Source organism: Sylvia atricapilla, chromosome 3 (assembly GCF_009819655.1).
Source record: "Sylvia atricapilla isolate bSylAtr1 chromosome 3, bSylAtr1.pri, whole genome shotgun sequence".
NCBI classification, from domain to species: domain Eukaryota; kingdom Metazoa; phylum Chordata; class Aves; order Passeriformes; family Sylviidae; genus Sylvia; species Sylvia atricapilla.
The window spans coordinates 89423204-89446716 of record NC_089142.1 but is presented as its reverse complement, the minus strand read 5'-3'; the positions used below and the strand labels follow the sequence as shown (position 1 = coordinate 89446716).

The 23513-nt window shown below is 37.0% G+C and overlaps 1 protein-coding gene across 2 annotated transcripts in view; it reads right to left on the bottom strand.

The window, feature by feature from the left end:
• HAAO (3-hydroxyanthranilate 3,4-dioxygenase) overlaps nt 1–22960 on the bottom strand; it is a 33712-nt gene extending 10752 nt beyond the window's left edge. For both annotated transcript variants that reach the window (XM_066316102.1, XM_066316103.1), the window contains exons 1-6: nt 22739–22960; nt 18657–18735; nt 10381–10464; nt 8632–8738; nt 5705–5794; nt 4952–4995 (exon numbers count right to left, since the gene is read on the bottom strand). In XM_066316102.1, coding sequence (XP_066172199.1) covers nt 4952–4995; nt 5705–5794; nt 8632–8738; nt 10381–10464; nt 18657–18735; nt 22739–22818 — 484 coding nt within the window. In that variant the 5' untranslated portion in view covers nt 22819–22960. The remainder of the gene's footprint in view (nt 1–4951; nt 4996–5704; nt 5795–8631; nt 8739–10380; nt 10465–18656; nt 18736–22738) is intronic.
• Nucleotides 22961–23513: the final 553 nt, after the last annotated feature.

The following is a 23513-nucleotide window of genomic DNA, read 5'->3' as shown; positions in this document are numbered from 1 at the left end:
ACATATCCTTTGCAGTTTAGGTGCAGCTTCAGGATAGATATAAATATGACTTGGAATTTACTTTAAGGATCTACAAGCTAAAGATGAGTAGTGTGTTTATATGGTTATTTTTGCCAGAGGAGAGCAATGAGGATGATACAGAAAAGGAGAAGATTCACCTTGTTGATAAAAGTTACACAAATGGTATTGTGGAGAATTGTACAATTTTGATGGGTCTAGACAGTTTAAAATTATTAAGTCTCTGTACTGGTTAGTCCTTGATTGGACAGCTCTTAATATCTAAATGTTCATTTAATTATTTTTTTTATACAAGTACTCAGAGCAGAAAGAAGTACCATGTTATAGAAGATAAGGAATGATCCATTTTGGTGTGTTGGAAGTCCTTCAAGATGAGAGTAAAGAGAATCAAATAATCAATTTTCTAAACAGATACATAGCAAATAAAACATGTTCAAAATTAACATTCTTATTTGAAAAAATCCCACAGATACAGTGTTTTTAGAATTATTTAAATGTACTTAAAGCAGAAACTCACAAATATTTATACAGTTATTTTAATTCAAAAGCATGGCCCTGTATTTGCCCTAGTGCAAATGCAGACAGAATTTCTTCCTTCATGATTTTAGTTTTCTGAAGTAGTTTTAATTGAATTAACATTGCCCACTAGCCAGTTAACTGGAAAGTAAAAAAAAAAAATAAAGATCTGCTTGTTTTTATATATCAGTGAAACAAGACTGAGCAGCAAATATTGTCTGTAGAGGTTCACTGGATTAGCTACAGAGGATGACCATAAAGAAGCCGATTTTTATAGTGCTGAGCTTACCCTTATAACTTGTTTAACAGCACTGCTGAGACCACAAAACATTTACAGAGCAGGCCTTGGCTCTATGGTAAGCCCTGCTTCACTGCCTGAAGAAAATACCTAATTTTTCATGCTCATTCAATTCCTTAGGTTTTGTTTGCTCTGAATCACAAAGATAAAATTGTGCTGTATTCTAACTATACTAACGAGATTCTTAATCTAGACTGTAAATCACCCTAGATACACCAAAAATCAATGAAATTTTGCTAGGAACTCACTACAGCACTGTTTTTTCTATTATGTATCTGTATGTTCACTCAAAATAGAGCTCGTTTGGGAAATAACATTTCATTGATAATTAGAAGTAGATTAGTTTGGAGAAACAAAAACCTGACATTCTACCTATACCATTAATGTTCATGAGGTTCATTTTCACCTAACTTAGGAAAAAAATATTCTTGCAGTGTTTTCCCCATCAAATCACTCCTAAAAGGCACCTAGATTATTGCAGCCATGGCAGGAAAAGCTCTTGAGCTTCTAGTTACTTCTGCAAAGAATATTTTACCATCATTGTTTATTAGAACCAAGGTTTCTCTGTCTGAACTGTCTCTTGTCCTCATGACTAGAAACGTGGGATGAAATAGATACATTGGGATAATCTTGCTCTCAGGCTGATTCAACTGAAAGTAGCAAGAGTTGTTTTGATAACTATGATTCCTCATGTCAAAAAATATGAAAAGTAACCCAAATCAACCCATCTTGAGAGTTCCCCATACAGCCTATATCCTAAATATATTCACTCTTTTTGATAAAAAAGGGGAGAGTATTCTCAGACTTTATTTCTGCACATGGAAATAAAAGAGTCTAGTAATAAAATACAAAGCAGTTCCAGGGAGGATGGAGGATGCCTTACATAAGGATTGCATGCAATATATATTTCTGATTATATTTTTCCTGATGGTATTTGAGTCCCACTTCTACCATGTATTCATCAATTCTGGTTGCTTTCAATACATGTTTATTCCCTCTGCTTTCAGAGGGACTTTCCCTGCTATTGGCTAAACCAGAAACTGTAAATAAATCAAGAAGGGTCTGGACTTAGGTGCTGATTTTTTTTTAAATGTGGTGTTTTTTCAAAAGCCATTGGAGCTTGATTGATTCCATTTACAGCTTTCCTCTATGAGTGAGCTGCAATCAAGGATTTCTTTGAAGATGTTTTTCCTCAATTTTATTCCATTTCTCTCTAAGAAGGTGAGGCACTAGTTCAGGCTTATGGAGAGAGGAACCTGAGAGTGCTTCAGCTGTCACTTTTAAATTGAGGTGATTCTGGATTTTCAGAAAAGAAACTAACAAAAAGAAAAAGGCTGAAACTCCATCCTCTGTATAAGTCAGCTCAAATGATGTTGAGTTATGTATTGAGTGAAACATCATGGCAATTGGTGGTAGCTTGTTATGTGTTACAAATGTCATGCTGGTTGCTGAACTCCTTCTTAAAAGAAAAAAAGAAAAAAGAAAACAGAGCTGCAGAGGGAATAAATCAAAAGCTTTATTTTTATATCAGCTGGGTATGCCTTCAGAGTGAACATATTACCAGCTTACTTCTATCTCAGTCAAACTTTGATTTTTTTTTTAAACACTGTCAGTCTCACTGACAGTTACAGGAGCTATAAACTAAAACTTTTGTAACTAAAAATGTGGGGTATTTTCCTCATGCATAAGACATCACTGAGATGTTGGGTTAGTTATTGTCCACACAACCTGAAAATTGGAAAAAGGGAGCTGTTCCCCAGGCTGAAAACCTGTCAGGTAAATTACAAGAAAAGAGCTTCTGTACTGGATTTATCAATAACTGTTTCTCAGAATAACTTGTTTAAAAAAAAAAAAAAAAAGTGTCAGGATATATTGTAGCTTCTGATTGATTGTCAGGTTTGTTCTTTAGCTCTAATCTTCTGCAAAAATATTAACAATATAAATTCTAATGGTATTTTGTTTCTACCCTGATATTATTAATTTGTTCCTGACATTTAAACTCTTATCCTAGTGAGGGATGCTTATAAGAAATCACTGTATTGAACAAGGATACTATGTGTGATATGGTATTTTTTTTATTACAGCAGCATCTAGAGGCTTCATCTGAAATTATATTTCCTCTGCTAAACACAGCATGAACACATGGTGAGGCAGTACGTGTGCTACCTAGCCCTGACACATTCCATTAAAAAAAGAATATCTTCAAACAAACCAAACGACTGGAACCCAAACATAGGTGACATGCTCAGACTAAAACAGATTTTGATAGTGCATAGAAATAAAAGTAAGATCTTGGGGAGAACCCCATTTTATGTATAAGAAACATGGAGCCTTTCCCTGAGAATCACATTCCCCAATCAAAGAACCAATGCCTAAAGCTGGCTTAGCAGCAAAGTTTTCAGACAGGGTTTCTGAGTGCTTTACCATTTTCTAATTGCAAGGACTTTAAGGTTGCTATCCCATACAGAAGATTTTTCTCTTAATTTCATGTTGGTGACAACGTTTTAGTTAACTATTTTTAAAAAACTTTTTCATGCAAAAAACCTCTTAACTCAATTTTAGGATTTGAGTAAGAGCTTTGTTCTGTTATTGATTGCTATCTGAGATGGCAGACGGTGATTTTTTTTTGTGGTGACTATCAACCCAAGAAATGGGATAGTTGTGGAAATAACGTTTCACTGGAACTTTTGTCTCTCTTAGAGTAAATCATAACAATTGCCTTAAGATATTTAGGAATTGATGTGGAGATTAAGGACAGCTGGTTCCAAAAACCTTTTAGAGAGGAGAAACTAAGAATTTCTCTTGTGACAACAGCTATGGAATTTAAATTTTGAGTGTGACTGAAGGATAACCTTTAAGTTGGTCATGAGGTCAAGAGTAGCATAGCTGGATGCAGTGCACCTGAGCCATACATACATTTCTTGGTTGGTACAGGATGTCTCTCAGTTGCCAGCACAGATGAGACAGCAGAGAGAATTGAAAGAACAAACCTAGCTGAACAGTGGGATTGACCAAACTGCTTAGTGTTTGGCTGACTGGTGTAGGAACTCTCCAGGAAGGAATCTCAGGCTTTCCTGGAGATCACATAGGCAGCTTCTGCTGTTCTTATGATGATTTTTCATGTGTCAACTAAGAACTTGGTAATGTCATGGAGATTTTCTGGGTAATTCTTCCAGCAGAACTGACCAGGTTGCACTTAACTAAAGCACTTACAAATAGTCTATATAGAGCCTGTTCCTGCAGATTCAGAAATGGTTGCATAGTGTGGTCTTTTGTACATAATTAAGACATAAGGGTGGTATTTTGGGCATAGTTTATCTTAATCAATAGCAATGGATCATGCACATGCCGGGTACTCTTGTAAAGCTGTGGGCCAGCAGGACTGTAAGATTTCAGCAAAACAAATTTTCCATTGAAGGTGCTGTTGCAATATCTGTGCAACTGGGGCTTTTGTTGCCACACAGAAAGCAAACATCATGTTTGAGAGATCTAATTCCTAAAGCTAAAACTAATAACTTTGCTTTCTAGAAGTCACTTTCTCTGTTCTATGTCTCTTCGCAACAGATTGAAATGGAGCTACAACTGGAATATCTGTTCCAGTGTGGAATTTGCAGTTACTATTCACAACAGAGACAAAATAAAAAATGTGGCAAGACAGCACGGAAATAAAATGTTAAACAGATCAGACCTTACAGGAACTAAAATCATCTGGCTTTCTCTAGGTTTTCCAAGAGCAGATCACAGTGTATTGTTAGAGGTAAAGGAGTACAAGTAGATATAACATGTATTAATTCTACTTGCAAAAATCTCATTATGGGTGGTCAGAAGTGAAATTTTGTTAGTGTAAGACTTGAAAGGCATAGAAGGATAGAGACATCAGCATTTCACACTAGTATAGTTGCCTGATAGGTGGTTATGATGGCATCACATGACCGAACAAGATGCTGTTGGTAGTCACATATATGAAATTTCCTTGTGGTTGAAGTGATGAAAGGAATTAATTTCCAAAGTATGTTTAATTTAAACAATCAGAAAGAAAAACCAATACTTATTTTATGTGGTGAGAATCATTGCTCTTCAATCAGCAATTCTTCTAATTCTGAAATTAATTTGCATTACCTGGATTTGGTTTTCCAGTTTTATATTGCCTTGAATTGAAAAACCTGGAATAATGAACATTTAAACAGAAGTAAAAAAGTCATGTTCAGTAGGTAAACAAAGACTAGGCAGTAATACTGGCCAGTAAGTTTTGGCATATCCATTATTATGGATATCCTCAGCTACTATCACATGTATGCAAGACTATGCCTGTTTTACTGACAGAGGATTTGTCTGAAAGTCCTACAAGATTAATGTCACTAAACACTTCCCTTGTTCACCTTTAGCACCCATTTAACAAACTGATTAGTTAATGGCATTCACATGTTTCCTAGAAAGTAGCTTTCTACCAAATTTGCCAGTCCTGATCATGCATAAAGAATATCAATTAAAGGCATTTAGATTACAGCGAGAGTGAAAGAAACCTTAAAGCAGTTTAGTGCTTTACCTTGGTAACTAATCAGTGTTAATTTTCACTCAATTCTTTTTGCACTTAGAAGCAGTGTGCTACTAAGTTTACTTGTTAAAAAAAGGTGTGTTCCAGATGGATGTGTGAAATACTTGATTTCTCTTTTGTTTTTTTTTTTTTTTTTTATCTGATTTGATGAATTAGGGGCATACAAGACATGATTAAAAATTTATAGAGTGGCAATTAACTTTTAAAAAGTCTATGTAAAATGCAGCATAAATGGCAAATTAATGACATAACCATAGACTGATGATGATCTACAATATAATTTCAAAATTTTTTAATTTACCAAGGAAAAAGCTTACTCTTGAATTATTGGTATAAGTTGAGTGCCGAGATCTTCACAGTAAAACCATTTTTCAAAGAGGACATCCGTTGATTCTCCAACATAGTATCTGATAAAGTAAACACATTAGTCAATCCTCATCACCTAGCTGATTCAGTCTTTTGAAGAAAATAGCTACTCGATGTTGTGTAAGAACAACTTATTGTCAAGCCTGGTGTACTTCATTCTGAAATGGTTATTTGGGAAAGCTTTCTGTTTCCCTGGTTGGGTGACTTGGTGGGTGGGGTACTCAAACTTCTGTGGAGTGCCTTGTAGTTCTGTTGATCAATCACAAATGAGTCACCAAATTCCTTCAGCAAACTTTCCTGATTTCATCCTGGAAATGATTGCTGCCATAATCTCTTGGGACCAATAACTTTCATCTTGGACGTAGTTACTGCAAAAAAACCTGGACCCAAACACTATTTCCAATAACTGCTTCCATGCAGCTATGACATAAATACCCATATTTGATAGAGTCAGCTTGCTTAATACCCATGCCTAGGCTGATAAGGACACAAGGTGGCTTATGGACTTGTTTGTGAGAAACAGATGGTTTTCACCTACACAGATTTGGGAAGTGTTGGAGTAACCCCCCTGAAGAGGAATTTAGTGCTTCACTTGCATTAATTTTTTGTCTTAACAAATAAATAAAATTTGGTGAGGTCAACAAGTCAAGGTTGCTGTATGGAATCAATCTATGAAATGGCAAATACAGAATTTACACTCAGACTTTTAAAAGATTGCATGGCCTGGCAAGGGATGATGCTCCAGTCCTGCCATTTATATTGCTAATGTTTTTGAAAAGGGCCAGTGTGTCTTTTAGGTTAAAGTTACTGGAATGTGTGTCTGAAAAGGAAAATAGAGCTTATGTAATTATCCTGTGCATATCTGTATGTTCATGTCTGTCTTATGTATCTCTACATATATTGTCCAGAAATTTTCTAAGAGCTCCCAGCTTCTCAAGTTTTGCAAAAGGAGGATGTACTGAAGAGAGTAACAGTATCTATATCTCTAATATAGAAACAGCCATGCTGGCAGCACAAATTCTGAACACAGACAATCTACAGAGACAGGAGATCCTAAAAATATCTTGTTTGTTACAAAAAAAGCATCCAACAATATGATTAACATCAACCTTATTTGGTTTTGTACTTATTTGCATAGAACTAACATTACCTAGGTCATTTTCTTATAGCACAAGACATGTAAATCACTATTCAGGTTGGAGCACAGGGGCAGGCTACTTATTCTTCACTTGTGCAGTAATCAGCATGCTGGGGGCTCTGATTTATGACTAAAGTTTGTAGACATGATAAATAATGGAACAGTAACACCTTGTATTAGACCTTGAGTCAGCATACTTCAAAGTGCATTATGATTTCCTCTTGGGCAGTCTTGGCTGCAGGTGGCTGGTATTGAAAAAAGTACGAGAACATTAGAGGTTCTGGTTGTAAATCCCCTTCTCTCCCAGAAGCACACAGAGGGGGAACGTAGGTTCAAAAGCATGACAAGATTGTTCACTTCCAAAACTTAGTGTCTTTATTCACTACACCAGTGTGAAAACAAGGGCATTAAAAACCTCTGATTTATTTTCAGGCATCTGATTAGATATTTTGAATTGAGGATGTGTTCATTTCCACCTGCAAGCCATAAAGTAGTTTTTAGTTTAGCCTCTCCACATGAGCATGCCTATACTGGAGTGCAAATCTCTAGATCAGCCTGGATCCCTAAAATGCTGAATGCTTTTTATCTCTCTCATACCATTCACAGACTTCACATGGTAGGTTGTTTTACTTTAAGTAAAGTTTACTTTATTTTACTATTTCTTTTTTTTTACATTAATAATAAACATTTTTATCTAAATCACTGACCATTTTTTCTAGCTCAAAGTATTTTTTTTTAAATAATGTAAGTCCACACAACAGGTCTGCAATGAAAGGAATAAAGAAGAGAAGTGCATAGGCAAACAATACTTTAACTGAAATGAAGTTGTTTTTAGCTTGGAGTTTATTAATCTGAGTTTCTTTTCTTGAACAGCCCCTTTCTTAGTTTTTTTCTGTAGCCTTTTCCCTTTGGATTAAAAAGTATGTCTTTCTAGCTCTGCACACTTGCAATCTTCCTGCTGTGACACCACCCATGCAACAATCAAAACTATATGTGAAAGGACAGGAACATCACTTTTATCACTACAGTTTTAAATACATATGGATTATATGAACAGCTATAAATTCTGCTTGGTCTGTCACCTCTGGTTAATTCTAAGACAGCTTTTCTAGATTGGCTAATGTTATACTGTTGTGACTTTCCCTCTTAGACTTGTGCATTTTGTACGGATGCAAGACAAAGCTTAGTCCTGCTCCCTCTAGAATGCAAAGCAAACCACTCACTCACAGGAAGATGTTTTTCTCAAAAGGCAATAAAACCTAAGCAGAGATGTGTACAGTGTAGAGGAACTAGTGGTGAGAAAATTGATTTTGTTTCCAGCTTCCCACACACTTGACAAGAAAGCTGCTCTTCATCTTTTTGCTTTCAGTGCTTAAAAAGGAATTAATATTCTGTTTGCCAGAACTGATTAAAAAAAATCTTTTTCATTTGGGTTGTTAGAGAGCTCTGAGATCTTTTTTAAAATGTAAGGCAATAGCAGTAGGTAGTACATAAGTAGATTGCTATAACCATAACATGCATTTAAGGAATTTCATAATGATTCTTGTTTAACTAAAGCAAATACTAAATTACATCTCTGTTTATGTGTGTATAGAAAAATAGATGTGTGAATAGAATTAGTACAAAACTGCCAGGCTGAATCTGACAAATTATCAGGAAATTAAAATATAATATTGTATTGATATGAGAAATTAGTTTGTATTATGAGTTCTAACAGGTTAGGCAATGTTTATACCTCACCTTAGCCCATCAATTTCTGTTTTTAATCTTTCCCTCTCAACCACAAGACCCACAGTGTTTTCGTATCTCTGAGGAGAATGAGGTATCCTGGCAGGTAGCAGGAACATCTGTTAAAAGAAATCAGAAAGGAATGTCAGAAAGTCCTAGGTTTTTTTCATTGTCCTTTTCCTGCCCCTTGACCTGCAAAATCTGCTCCTTGCCCCACTTCTCCCCTGCTTTTCGCTGATCCTCTGTTGCTCCTTTGCAGCTGCACCCACTGTGGTACCCACAGCCCTGCAAACATTGTTTCTTGCTTTGTGAATGATCACACAGTGACTGCAATCAGCACTGCCTTGATGGCAGTCAGGTTCTCTCCTCCTTGTTTGATCATTATTGCTAGACACAATTGAAATGATAATCTAACCAATTACTCATCTGAGATTTATAAACTTACTGCAATTTCTGAGTAGTTGAAATGGAAGTAAAAAGCAGGTTTTTTGTCTGCTCAATAAAATGTCTAATCAGCCACATGTATCCTCCCAACACAGTGAGCACCTTTGATTGCATGATGAGGAGTGCTATTCTCTCAGGAAATAATTAACAAATCTGAGGGGCTATTTAGTCATGCAAGTGACAAAGTGAATAGGCAATGTGTGGTGAAGAGAAGTCTATTTCTGAAGCTTGAGAATAAACCCTTTCCTAGCAGCTACCTGTGCAGCAATTTGGTAAGACTGCATCATTCACCAGTACAGATGTTTTTGCTAAGGCTGGGCAGTCATTACAGTTTCTCTGTCTACAAAACAGAGCTAATGACAGTACCTCAGCAGTACCAGTGTCATGCTTTCCACCAAGTATTGTGTGCTCCTTTTCATTAGTGCTTCTCTTACATGCTGAGATCTCAGCTGGGTTGCTCCTTCAGTGTGAAGTGTAATACCAGAACGTCATTGGAAAATGTGGTTCTGTTTCCTCATTGAAAAAGTGGTCACATTAAGTGAAAAAAAAAAAAAAAAAACAAACCCAAGTGACTTTCAGTCACGTTAAGCTATTGGGTTTAACACGTCTTCCATTTTAAAGGCTGTCTCCGCTAGACCTAATAATCCTTTCAAAGACTTCAGTGCAGTCCAAGCTTGTGTCAATAACCATGAGTGGCAGTTGTAGCACGTCTAATAGTAACAGCCAGTATCTATTCATGCTCTCAGTAAAAGCACTGCAATCTATGCTTTACCAAGTGTACTACTACAAGGAAAAACATGGATATATTTTATTCATAAAGAGGTCTTTTAAAGCTGTCCTACTGTGATGGTTGGAAAGGCTAGCTGTGAGGACTAAAGAAGGCTGAAAATACATGAATCATTTGAATTCTTCAGTTTAGGCAGTTTGCTTAATGGTGTGTGTGGGTGGGTGAGTTATGTGTACCTGGCAAGGTGTAAATAAAAGACTGATCCCACTGAATTCACACGGCAGATCCCGTGTAATGCGGGGGAGTAAGAACTTCTCTCAGTATGTTCTTGACTATCTGAATAGGTACCACAGGTGTTCAGAGGGATTTTTATCTGTTATTGAAACAGTCAAATGTTGAACACAGATTATTGTAGTTTCCTATTATTTACTTGAAATTTTCTATACTCCATTCAAGGTTTTTTCATTTTTTTTTCTTTTAAATAAATGCTGATGCCATCTCTTGCACAGCAGGGATAAACTGGTTTCTAAATAACACATTCACTTACCATACTTATGTACAACTATAACAAAAAAGCAATCCTGTTTTACCTCCCCTTCTCGGATGAAAACGTCTTTTTGTTTCCCATTTTCAATTATCTTCAAACACATATCTCCTTGAACCTGGTAAAAAAGCTGAAGAAATAAGAAAATAGCATTAAGGCAGCTACTCCAAAACATTCTGTACTTTATATTCTCTATACAAAGGATACATGTATAAAAACATTCAATTTGCAGTTGCAAGTATTTACAGATTTTCTTCTAACAATAACAGGCTTCTAAAATCTGGTAATAATAATAAATTATTTTAAAAATGTTACAAAATATATATTATTTTTATTATCTTAATAAGAATTAATGATCTACCCAACAGGTCTGTAACTGAATATAGAGCTATCCTCTGGACTTGGTGGAAATCCACTGTCCTGGTTTTACTCTTGGAATTACTTTTTAGAGGGCTCAACATTACAGTTCAAGCATGCATTAATTACACAGTATAGAAAGCTTCATTTCAGACATAGCGGGGTCTTTAATCAATCAAATTAAATGTCATTTTTTCCAAATAAGCTCCAACTCTGGACACACAGTTTTTCTGGTGTGCTTTTTTAATGGGGCTTTCTCATTTGGGAAAAGTTGCCCATTTGGAAGCTGTTCTGCTTTACTTTTGTGGATACCCTCAAATCCAGCAACAGCCTCTGCTCTTCCCACTGTGTATGTAAAAGGCTGACATTCAAAGTGTGTATAAGGACAGAACTACTGAACCCAAAATTCTGTCTTTGTGACCTTTCCATGGCTGTGTTCAGACCAAAGCCAGCTCTGCACTGTGGAGACTCCGAGGTGCTCAGGTCCTCATGTTTCATGACAGAACTGTGTTATGATCTGTAAACAGATCTGTACCTTTGACCTGAAATGATGGGCACATTCCTCCTAATTTGTGGTGCACAGCAATAATATTTCTAAAAGTCACTTCTGCCATGCTTTCCATGTTCTCTTTACCATACCTAGAAACCAGAGTGCTAGTGCAGTTGAAGTAGTCTGAAATATGATCCAGTGTTAGAATTCTAATTGAAAAATCCCTCATTTATAACAAGTCACTACGATTTCATCAAAATGAAAAATAAATAGGGGAAAGAAGAAACTACTGAAACATGCAAACCCCCTGAACTGAACTCTTTCCAACATTAGAAAAGCTTAATAAATTTTTTAATCAGTATTATTTATGAAAGAGTTTTGAAATATTAATATATGCCCCTTGGAATTGAAGAAACACCTCTGTAAACATGAGAAAGAATAAATATGCTGCCACGGGAACAAAACAATAGGGAGAACTGAAGATACACTGGAAAAAAGCTCATGCTGAGAGCTTTTACATGAGTGAAAAGTTCACCTTGTGCCAGGGACATCACTACAGATAAATTATAACTCTTGTCCAGAAGGCCACAGTGCCAGGCTACTAATCCTCATTGTAGTCCATTTCCCTGTTTTCCCTTGCTCTGGATTTCTTTGGTATTTCTGAAGGGCAGCAACCAACTCTACAGCAGCCCTCCTTCCATTGGGCAGGGCCAACTGCTCCCTGCAGGACAGAGAGTGATCTGAGGGGGGAAATGACCTCTCCTCCAGTTCATAGAAGATTCATCTAAGACTACGATCTAGATGGATTGTCACGCCAGCTGTGGGTTTTCTTTCCCCTGCAGCTTCTGGGGCAGCTATTACTGAACACATGCACAGGACGTGTAGATGAGGGACAGGACAACAAAGGCAGAATTTATCCTGCTTCTGACATGAATCATGCAGTTGAGCAACCTCTCTGGAAATGAAAATCTTGAGAGTGGATGCCAGTTCAGAGGTGAAGTGTCACAGTCATAAGGAAAGATTTATAAACAGTAAGTTATGAATTAAAAGAATTGTTTTGCAGTGGGAGGGGAGGAATGACATGGGCTACACATTGTCAATGAAAGTGTTTTTCTGACTGAATTTAAATAGTATCTTTCTAAGATACTAATAGTATCTTTCTAAGATACTATTTTAAATAGTATCTTTAGAACCTAGAAAATTTGAGTGTATATGTATGTATAAACACAAATATATGTGCCTATATAGATAGGATTTTAAGCCAAAAGACTTCATATAATTTGAAAATATAAGCTTTCCCAGCTGTACCGTTCTTACTGGAATGGATCTAGTATCAATTCTCCCCAGCAACACTAAAAACTGAGGAAATGAGCAATATTTCTCTCTATTAATATCTTATTAATGACAAGGCCTCTTGTTACATGAAATATATATATCTCTTTTTGTAGAAAAGCCTAGATTTGTATATTGGTACTGCATAATGGTTCACAATTGGGCATGAATTTTGTTTTTCTAGTTGAAAAACCTGTCTCAAGGAAGAAACAAAGGTTGTTCACCATTCTTTTTATCTTTTGTTACTAAATGTGCTCATTTATGTATTATTGTATCTTCTTCCTTTCTTCTTCTCCTTTTCCAGACTTAAGCATTTTGTTTAGTTTTCTGCTTACTACGTGATATCTTCTCATTGTGGTTATACTAAAAACACCTCCTTTATTATTGTTCACCTTACCTCTAGAAGTTATGACCCACCTAGAAGTGCTTCTTGGCCCCAAGGGTAACATTATTTCATTACACTGCCCAATATGATCATAAAAACTGCAGATATACCAACGAAACTCGAATGAAAGCACCTTAAGACTGAGAAAGTTTTTTAAAATTAAGTTAATTTTCCTTAAATTTTCTTTGCTGTAGGAGAAATACATCCTCCTCCCCTAGTCTGTTTCATCCTTTTGGATCAGGCTTCAAACCTGACATTATTACACCAGCAGGGAGAGGCAGCATGGCCATTGCTGATTCACTCTCAAGTCTGTACAGGGATATTTCATTCAATTATGAATACTCATAGAATAAATTAGGCTGGCATTTCTGGAGGCAAGAGGAGGAGGTGCACAGAGGTAGGAATTCACTGTTGCCATCAGTGGAAGCATTGCTGAAGCGGCTCATCTTGACAGAAATTGCAACAAGGTAGTAGAACGTGTGGATACTACCTTAAAAAGAGCACTAGCTTCTTTACTGTATTAGTGTGGTGAGAACTGCTCCTTCATCCAGGTATATGTATCCTAGCAGAGTAAACAAAGAAGCATCTAGTAGTGGAAAAATACAGGATTTGTAATTGGTGTGCATTGAATAACTAAAAAAACTCCACAAGTCTAATTTATTTTATGTACAGCAGTGTATGTAATTTAATTTGAATCCACCTTTGATATCAAATCCTGCCTAGACACAGGAACCCAGAGTTCCATGAGGGCTCTGAGAGCTGGCAGCTTATTTACAGACCTCTAAGAGACCTGCAGTTAGCAGGATACTTTGAGTTCTGACTGCATCTAAAAGTGGAATTTGGGATTGCTCAGCCACTTCTGGGATTAGGTTCTGGCTCGGTATATCCTGGCTGGTATTGCTTGTCATATGGCTAAGTACTAAATTAATTTGCAGAGTAAATCAAATTCTGATGTGGGAGTAAAGCCTGCCTGTTCTCCAGACTTCAGTGGTGACTGATCTATTTGAGTACAGAAAAACAATTTTCTCCCTTTCTCATCACAAGGTCTTTTCAGCAATCAGAAGTCTACAAGACAAACAGATAAGGAAGGTAGAGAAAACTATGTTGAGGGCTTTTGGTGTGGTTTGTTTTTTTATTTCCCTCTGCTCATTTACATGTCATCTGTGAAACCTGAATACTAGCCAAAATTCATCCCAACAATCTTATGCAGCACAATTATTTCTGAAGACACAATCTCCTTTTGATGCAAAAGGATCATCGTTCTTATTACATTTTAATAGGAGCTTTGTTTCTTATAAAAATATTCCAAGAGTCTTTACCAGATAAATGTGAGAGGTTTTAAATGTAAAGAAGCAAAAAATGTTTCTCTTGTTTCATTGTGATTCAGGTTCTCAGATTTATTTGGGAAATAAGCACCACAAAACAACCTATGGGAATGCTCACCTAGCCCCACTTTCCCCTAGTTTTCAGACATCCACGATCCTTATAAAATGCGAAGGGCAAATTGATCTGATAGATGAGAGTTTCTCAAAAGCATGCTGACTGGAGAGCAGCATACACTAGAAAGGGTCAGGCTTCATTTTAAGCAGATAATCTGTCAGAAACTGGAGCCAAATCTTACTTGCGGTGTCTGAGTGAGAGGGAGAGAAAGAAAAATCCAAAAACTCAGGCGAGAAAACTCAGATGAGTTGTGGCAGATGTGACCTCAAACCTGTATCGTGTTTCAAAGCATGAAGTTGTATCTTAGTCAGACCATGTGAATGTGCTAGATGAAGCTGAAGAGATTCACCAAGATGATCAAAGGGAGGGGAACTCCTGCTCTGAGAATTCTCTTTAGGAGTGCAGTATGGAGGCTTTGGTCTGTGGGGCTGTGCCAATAATTAGGGGACTCTATCCATAGGAAGCAAACTAGATGCTGAGAGCAGAAAACTAGGGTAAAATACAACAAGATGAGAAGTGGGACTTCTAAATCTGAGTGAGGTTTGTGCCAATACAAATGTGTTGCATGAAAGGCTGATTTGAATTTCTCTGGATGGAACTGAACTGTTTTATATAGACTCAACATCAGAATGTAAATTGTTAAGAAATCAAAGTCAGCTATATCAGTCAGTTCAGATTCATTGTGTGTAAGTGGTGGACTGAGGTAGGTAAAGAGACAGCAGCCTAACTACTTTTGTGATCCTAGATTTAGTTGTTAGCATATCTCACTTTCCCCCAAAGCAGCCCACACAATGCAGTAAATAAATTCTGAAATTCTTTTACTAGAGCTAGGCTTTGTTATGATTGTGAAGTTTCTCTGTCATTAACTTTCTCCAAAATGTATGGTCCCTTGAGTTTTCACTTATTTCTTTGGAAGAAGGTGTTTTTTTTTTTTTGCTACCCTCAGGCTTTACAAGTAAGTGAAAATGCAGTAAATACACCATGAAGCCTGTAGGCAATGTTAACACTGAAACTCGTGTCACAAATGCTATGGTATGATGAAAAATCCAAGACAAAGATATGTTGAGGACTCTTCCCTGGTACCTGCTACCCCATAGCTGTGAGGGATTGAGCACAAGAGGACATAGCCTCAAGCTGTGCCAGGGGAGGCTTGGGTTGGACAGCAGGAATTTCTTCATGGAAAGGGTTGTCAGGCATTGAAATGGCTGCCCAGGGAGGTGAAGTCATCATTCCTGAAGGTGTTCAGAAACAACTGGACATGATACTCAGTGCCATGGTCTAGATGACAAGGTTCAGTCAAAGGTTGGATCCAATGATCTTGGAAGTGTTTTCCAACCTCAGTGATTCTGTGATGTCAGGGCTACCATAGAAACTTCCAGTGGCCTTATCAAATTGGCTACACAAGAATTGTAGTCACTAGTCCATGGAACCCAAAACTCCCTTGACAAATGAGGTACATCAGAATAACATTCCTTTGAAACTCTCAGAACTCATTATGTAGCACAAACACCTCCTAGAAAGCTCTGCCAGTATTAGCTATACAGGTCCATCCTTACAGTACTTTTTTGCCATGTTCCAGCAGAAGATGCATGTCCCAAAGCAACTATTTCATTTTGAATGAGCATGATTTAGAGACAGAGAACATCTGAGTAGATGTTTGCTGACTCTGTCTCTAATCCGATGGAGAAGGGAACAAAAGGGAATTGTACAAATAAGAATGAATATGACCTCCTGGTAAATTCCAGCCAAAGACTGTGAATGGTTTATCTCTTGTAAGGTGCAGCTTGATTTTTCTATTTAAAAAACCCATCCAATGGAAAACAGTGTCTCAGGTATGAGACTCTTTCTGTGCAGAAAGGTGGCAAAGAAGTAGTGCAGAAATTTAAGAAGGCAGTGAAGCACTCCAGAGAAAATTAAGAAGGAACAAAATATAAGTTATTTAGGAAATGCCTGCTTGTTGAGAGGAGGAAAGAAATTGTGCTAGACTATAACTGTCATTTTAGCCCAAATGGCTGTTCAGGAGACAATTCTAAAAGGCTTTGAAGGGAGTTCAAATCAAGCCTCCGGGTTTTTTTTATCCTAATTAGCCAGCCAGAACTAATCTTCCTGATACACCTGCACCTTAATGGCACCAGCAGAGAGCAGCTTGGGAGCAGAAGCATGCTCCTCAGCCCTTATCTCTGTGTGCCAACCCTTTGCTGCCATGAACTGCAGGATTTCAAGTGCAAGATGTGCCACAGGACACTCCATAAACTGCGTGATAACAGGCACAAGATAGCGAGTGGATAGATATAAACAATCCTAAATTTAACTTTCTCTCCAAACCAACCTTTCTTTGCTATTGGAATACTCACAGTAGAACAGCATCAGCTAAATTTGCCTGAAGGATTTGTGGGTTTTCGCATTCGTGATTTGGCCTGCTGACAGTATGTCTATATAGTCTGTCTCCAAATTATCACCCAGAACTATAAATTACCCTTTTTCTGACAAAATAATGAGCTGAACATGGCTTTGAATGGTGTTTTTTTTAATCCCAGCTCTAATTTAGGAATATGCCCTTTTGCTAGGATACTCTCTACCCCACAATTCTTCCCTAATGAGAAACGTGGTTCTAAGTTAGATCACAGGAAGGTGCAAATGTGTCTGATAAAAAGCTATGGTAAAATGCACTGAATAACTATAATGTACTTTTATAAAATGGAATGAAATTGGCCCATATGTTAAACTGGAACATAACTGATAATGCTTCTGATGTGTGTATTGCCAGTTTTTCAATGTGATAGGGTTGTTATGTTTCCATTTTTGATTTCTAAGTAATTGTGTGAGGCTTACTATGTAAATGAGCATGTGCTGATACATAAAAAACCTTGTTTCCACTTGAGTTAGTAATAACATCAGTATGCAACAGTGAATTAAAAAATATGCCTTTACATATATGGCTAACTTTTTATATTGTTGAGAAGACATATAAGGAGTTTATAAAAGGGTAGGTCAAGTTATTCACAAATACAGGAACATCTTGCAACATGAGGGGAAAAAAAAGTAAGCTAAATTAAATCAGCCTAACTTTTCTTTTAAGGAAAGAAAGGATGGCTTGGTCCTGGCTGTTTCCAGAGTTCTCCCTGCACAGCCCATGAGAAGGGACACAGTGGAGTGTGTTGGTAACCTGGCACGTGATGGATGTGCCTGTGCCCACAGCCCCAGGTGGGCCTGGAGATGGTGGTGACAATCCAACACGAGTGGGAGTCACCCAGGGATAACTCAGCATCTGCTCTTCCAGAGCTGCGTGTCTGTAAGAACCGCACACACACCTGCCAACACAGTTAGAACAGGAAATCAATGAAGGCTCTTGTGAAAAGCTGGGGTGAGTCTGGGGAGAAATGATTCAATGACTAGTAAATGAATTTTTCTTTCTCTTTGGGAGGATTTATTGACACATGACCCACTTCTTCACTAAACTATGTAGATGCTTAGGCTTGAGTTTCCAAAGGTACTTAAAATTAGGTTGGCAAATGTCATTGGAATGACATGAAGTTAAATTATTCTGCTGGGAAGCAAGTCAAATTGTCTCCATCCTGATACCCTTACTTCCAGGCCTCTAGTAACCACTTTCCCTTAGGATTCTTTCAGAACCAGTGGGGATGTCCCCAGACCAAGCGAGCAATTCCAAGAAAAAAGGAAGTAAACAAGGAAGGGGTAAATTGTTACAATTTTGTTACATTTCTACTCTTTCTTTCCTCTATGAGGCATTTGCCACCATGGCTACTTGCAACCCAAAATTGGTATAGCTTTGAGCCACTAGTGGAATGGCTTTGAGTACAGAGGGATGATTTGAAAAATATTTAAAGACTCTTTTCTTTGACTTTCCAAATTCAAATGAAAGTTGAGAAGCTGATGATTTTTATAAAGTCCACAAAAACATGTTTTGTAGTGAACTAAAATATTTTTGATATTTGAATGTCAAAGTTACTTTTGAAATACAGATCACTCTTCTGCAACAAAATATTGCTTTAAAAATATCATTACCTTCTTAAAGTTCTCTTCCAGAACGTTGAAATGAGACACTGATGTGTCGGAACACTTTCTCTAGTTTCCTGTTGGAAATGAATTACAGCAAAACAGATCTGATCTCATGTGCTTGTTTTAAACAAAATACACAGATGGTGTATGGTTCTGGTGAAAGATTCTGTTAAAGCCTATGAATAGATCTAATAAATACAACATCACTGAGCCTGGCATTGCTAATCTGTAGCTTCAAAAGCAGCTGCATCTAATCATTAAAGATAAATCAGAATAACATAAACAACCTATAGGTTACCTCTTCTCCTTCTTCAATATGATAATCCTTCCTTTCATTTGGTCCTCCAACAAACATCACATTTAATTGATAGCGATGCCTAGAAAAGAAAGTGACATTTTAAAACTACCTCTGTTCATCATGTTCTTTATTTCATTTATTTTTTAAATTCTTTTAGGACAGTGAGTCAATGAAACAATGTTGAGTGAAAAGCAGCAGCCAGTAAGAACTCCTAAGACCTTGGATGCATCTCTCTGCTCTGGCACTGTCCTGTTGGGTGACCCGAGGCCAGCTACCTCCCTCCTGATGTTTCAATGCCTCCAGCTATGAAAATGGGTCACCAATAGCAGCCAGTTGTGAAAAGAGCTTTGAATTGAAAAGATAAAGAATGTTACAGAAGAGACAGGGACTAGAAAAAAAGGCTTTTCAATCTGAGCTGATTGTGTAAAGGTAAAACTCATAGAAATTAATAAAGGTAAAACCATACTTTTTCCCCCCACATTGGTAAAATTACCAGATGGTAGGAATTGCCAGCTAATTTCTGTTCTGCTTATACTGGTTTTGCTAAGCTGGAACATTACAATGTTGTCACTTTCTTGTGGTTGTGGCTATTTCAGAAAAGGAGATTACAAGCCATTTCTTAACTCTACCCTTCTTAAGCACCCCAGTGAGCATTCCTCTCAGCTATCACAAGGAATGGATATCACCCCAATTACCTATCAGTCCATTCGCACTAATAAAAAGTAAGGTAGCAGGTTTTCCATTGCTAAAAAAAACCCTCAAAATCAGGCCTGTTAGTTGTGAATCAAAATTTGTTCTTCTGCTGTTTGACAAGTGAACTGAGGTGTGTTAACCTTTCCTTTGCAATGAGGAGGTTCTGGGCAGTAACATGGAACCAGCAGGGCCATGATCCCCTGAAACACAGGGAAGAACATCAACGTGTCCCTGTGTCAGCACCTTGTCAGCCTTAATTGAGAGAGGCTGTTCTGCATGGTTGCACATACATGTTCAATCTGCTACCTTTATCACTTTTTCTGTGAAGAGTATTTAAGTTATTATGACCAACACAGCGGGGACTAGTAAAGCAGACCTAATAAGTAACAGTGACAAATTATTTGGTAAAATAAAATTAAAGAATTAGAATTGACTGTTTTCTCCATAGGTAGCTGTATATTTTACAGCACTGGGCTTCATATCTGTACCATAAAATAAGGAACTGAAATCCAAATTGTTTGCACTGCGCAGATTTAATATTCATTTTCAACAGCACATTGCAATGCTTCTGCATTAATGAACATCTCTACTAAAGTAGGGTAGGACGACCCAAACAGCAGCAGTACAGATAATAATTAATGAAATAAATGAAAAGCAACACTGAAGAATAAAATAAGAGAAAGGCAATCTGTGGGTATCTCATAGTCTACTGTTAATATGGGTTAAATTTTTTAATAAACATTCAGTATTGTTATTACTTCACTAAGTAAAAGTGAAAATACTGCTTTAAAACAATTACTGCTTGACTTCTTAACTTGGCAAAATTATGACTAATTCTGTTATCCCATAGATTTACCTGGGCTTTATATTAAAAAAAGGCTATGGGTTAATTATTCAATCATTAACAAATATATACTGACACCATCGAAAGATTCCAGCTATGAAATATGAGCAGGAACTCCAATATGTAAGTTTTTCATCTTGCTCAAGTTTTCTGGTTAATATAGTTGCTTTAAGTTAAGGAGAAATATCATAACAAAGAAAAGAAGTTTCAGTTAAGACTGCCAAAATGCAGTTAAGAGTATTGTAAAGGTTTCAGGGATGAGAAAATTATTTGACTGCACTATTGTTAGAATGAGGAGCTAACTAATGGGCTATTAAATTTTCTATACTCTTCCATTTCTCTTCTTGTCCGCACAGAGAAAATGGTACCAGCAGTAACCCTTGAAAAACATTATAAGACCACAAAAAAATCAAATAGTCCATGACCACACTGAGTTGTCACCTTGGTAAGCATCAGATTCTGAACTCAGAAGAGCTTTAGAAGTACCTGTAAAAATCAGCTGTGTCAAGGGGTTTGATTTTGCACTAATTCCTCATTGTTGAGGTCAAACAGCACTTAAACTTGTAAGATGGTGTCATTAAAATACAATGTCAGAGCTGCAATTTAATTAAATGTATGATTCTCTTGACTTTGGTAAAACTCTGAATATGCAGTAATTCAGGAATTGAGGTTTTGTACTGCAATCCTAAAAAGGCATTTAAAAACCGTGATCCTCCCAAATATATGGAACACAATGTCATAAAAGCTGTAATAATTTCAGAAGCCCTACAGATTTGCTGAGAGACCTAGTTTTAACTGTTAATTCTCCCTTGAAAAAAATATTTTATGTTGCTTAAATTTTGAGGTGGTTGCCTTCCAATGAGGCAGTAGGACACAGCGAGAAGATTGCCATACAATTCTCTACTCAGCACACAAAGGATCAAGCCTTCAAGAAAATGTTGAAAATCTATTGGTTGCTTCTTGGAAAAATCCCCTAAAACCTTTTGGAAAATCCTGAAAGCATTCAGGTAGCACCAGGTGCAGGTAGTGCTAGACTCAGAATCCATGCAGTAGATGGTTTTGCTCTCCTTCTACATAGACAAAAGCAATGTTGGAAAAATGGATTTTGTTTTAAACTATGCAATTTTTATCACAAAAAATGTTTCTCGTTTCACTGTAACTCATTAAAATGTTTATGGGCAAAGATCTATGATAGATGTCAAATTCCAGATTTACTCAGGGTTTACACAGAACTACTAGTAAGCAGTATAGAAAAGTGCAGTAAAAACAAAAAAGGTTAATCGTACCAACAAGGAAAGAAGCACATGAATATTCCATATATGTAAAATACTAAAATTTTCCAATTTTAAAAAATAAAATACTAAAATTTTCCAATTATCATTGGTAAACTTCAGAAATACTTCATAAAATGCTTCCTAAATCCGTTTTGAAAATGAAAGAAATGGGAACACGTGTAGTGATTCAAAAATTTCAGATTTTTGATTTCAGAATTTTTCAGTTCTACATACAACTCTAGTTTCAACACGGGCATGGCAGTAAGGATGTACTCTCTACATTTTCTTTGTCCTGTAACCATTGCTTTAAAAAGTAACCCTTGCACCTGTAAATGGAAATTAATATCACTGATACATTAGTGCCCATTCAGCTTTTCATGAGAGATAGCACTAAAGGGGCATATTTTTTATTTTTTAGTGATTAAAATTGCAAAGAAAGCTAAGAAAATGCTTTTTAATTTCTTTAGAAAACCTAGGTCTATATCACTTCTTAGAGAGAATATTTTCTAATAATGAAAGATTTCTGCACACAGAGCTTTAGACAAAATATTTTCTTCTCAGCTTCACTGACAAAAGAAATCCTCATTAATATTTTGACACACATTGGATAATTTACATTGGAATTTGTTCACAGGCTTTGACACAGACAATGTGCATGGTGTAAATACAACTGCATAATGCCCACACATTTTTTCCTTATATTAACTGTCTCATTCAGAATACTGAAACGGCTCTAAACTGCCCCTTCAGGCTCCCTACCCTCCTGCCTTGACAGATCTGGAAATGCCCTGGAAATCTGAACCTCTGGTACCGTTGCCCTTCCTTTTTCTTTGTTTTTCAGTGATATTTCCTTCTGATTTTGATTGCTCCTGCAGCTTTAGCTGTGGATGTTGGAATGATTCTCAGCAGCTTTAGCTATTTCAGGTTGTAATTTGGTTTTGGATGTGATGCCATCTCCTCTGATTTCTCAAAGTTTGTTGTCAAAGACCTTGACACAAATTCTCTTAACTCAGTCTTCCTGTCTACAAGTGTCTTTGAGTTGAGGTAAGTATCTTGTATTCAAGTTGATCTTTGCAGCTTCTGCTGAGTTATTGCAAATCACTCCCTTTGTGTTCTTTGGAACAGCACTCTGGCTGCAAGCTCAGAGGAACTATGGTTCCTTATTAAGCTTTACCATGTATGCATTGTTGCACCTTCCTCTTATAGCTAGGAATATGTAATAACTTGGTAAAAAAAACCCCAAAAAACAAAAAAAAACTTAATTTACTTACATAAGCTTGTTGCAAACAGGTGGCAAAAAGGCAGTTTTGTTTTCTTCTATCCATTTTCTTACATTCACAAGAAGCTCCATGGTCCACCACCTCAGAAACTTTTGCCTGAGATATTAGAATTTGCAGATAGCTTTTTCCGTGAGCAGACTGCTTATGATTCCAACCCCAGTGCCCAGGGGATTGGCTGGGAGGAGAGGTGTCTTCAGGCTTCAGAGTCAAAGGGGACAGGTCCATCAGCCAAAGGTTATTTCATAGAGAGTACTAATGCTCCAGCAGCTTGGCTAATAATTGACTAGTGCTTTTAAAATATATATTTTTATTAGAGACTGGGTTTTGTCCACGGGGGGTTTCTTAATTCTCTTTACTGCATTAGTTGAAGTGCATACATCATCTCTCTACAAAACTGGCCTTGTTACACAGTCAGAAAAAATGGGTGAGGCTGGGGCATTCACTCCTTTCAAGTCTAATATAGAAATTTCCCTGCAATATTGTAAGGCTGAATGTTTGTGATATGTGTATTTGTTTGAAAAGACTGGGATCTTGTTTTGCCAGGCAGCCAAAATACAGGTGTCTCCTGCATTTGACTAAGAGCAGCTATCCATAAATGCTTATCTTAGTTTGATCCGCTCTGCCAATGTTATAGCAGGGCTTGTAGAGAGCTGACCCTGATGCCCTTTGGGGCAGCATATTGCAGCATATTGCCATCAAATTGTCAGGCAAACAAGAAACTGAGAAGAACCAGATTTCCCAGATCTTTATTAGTCTTGATTCCCTC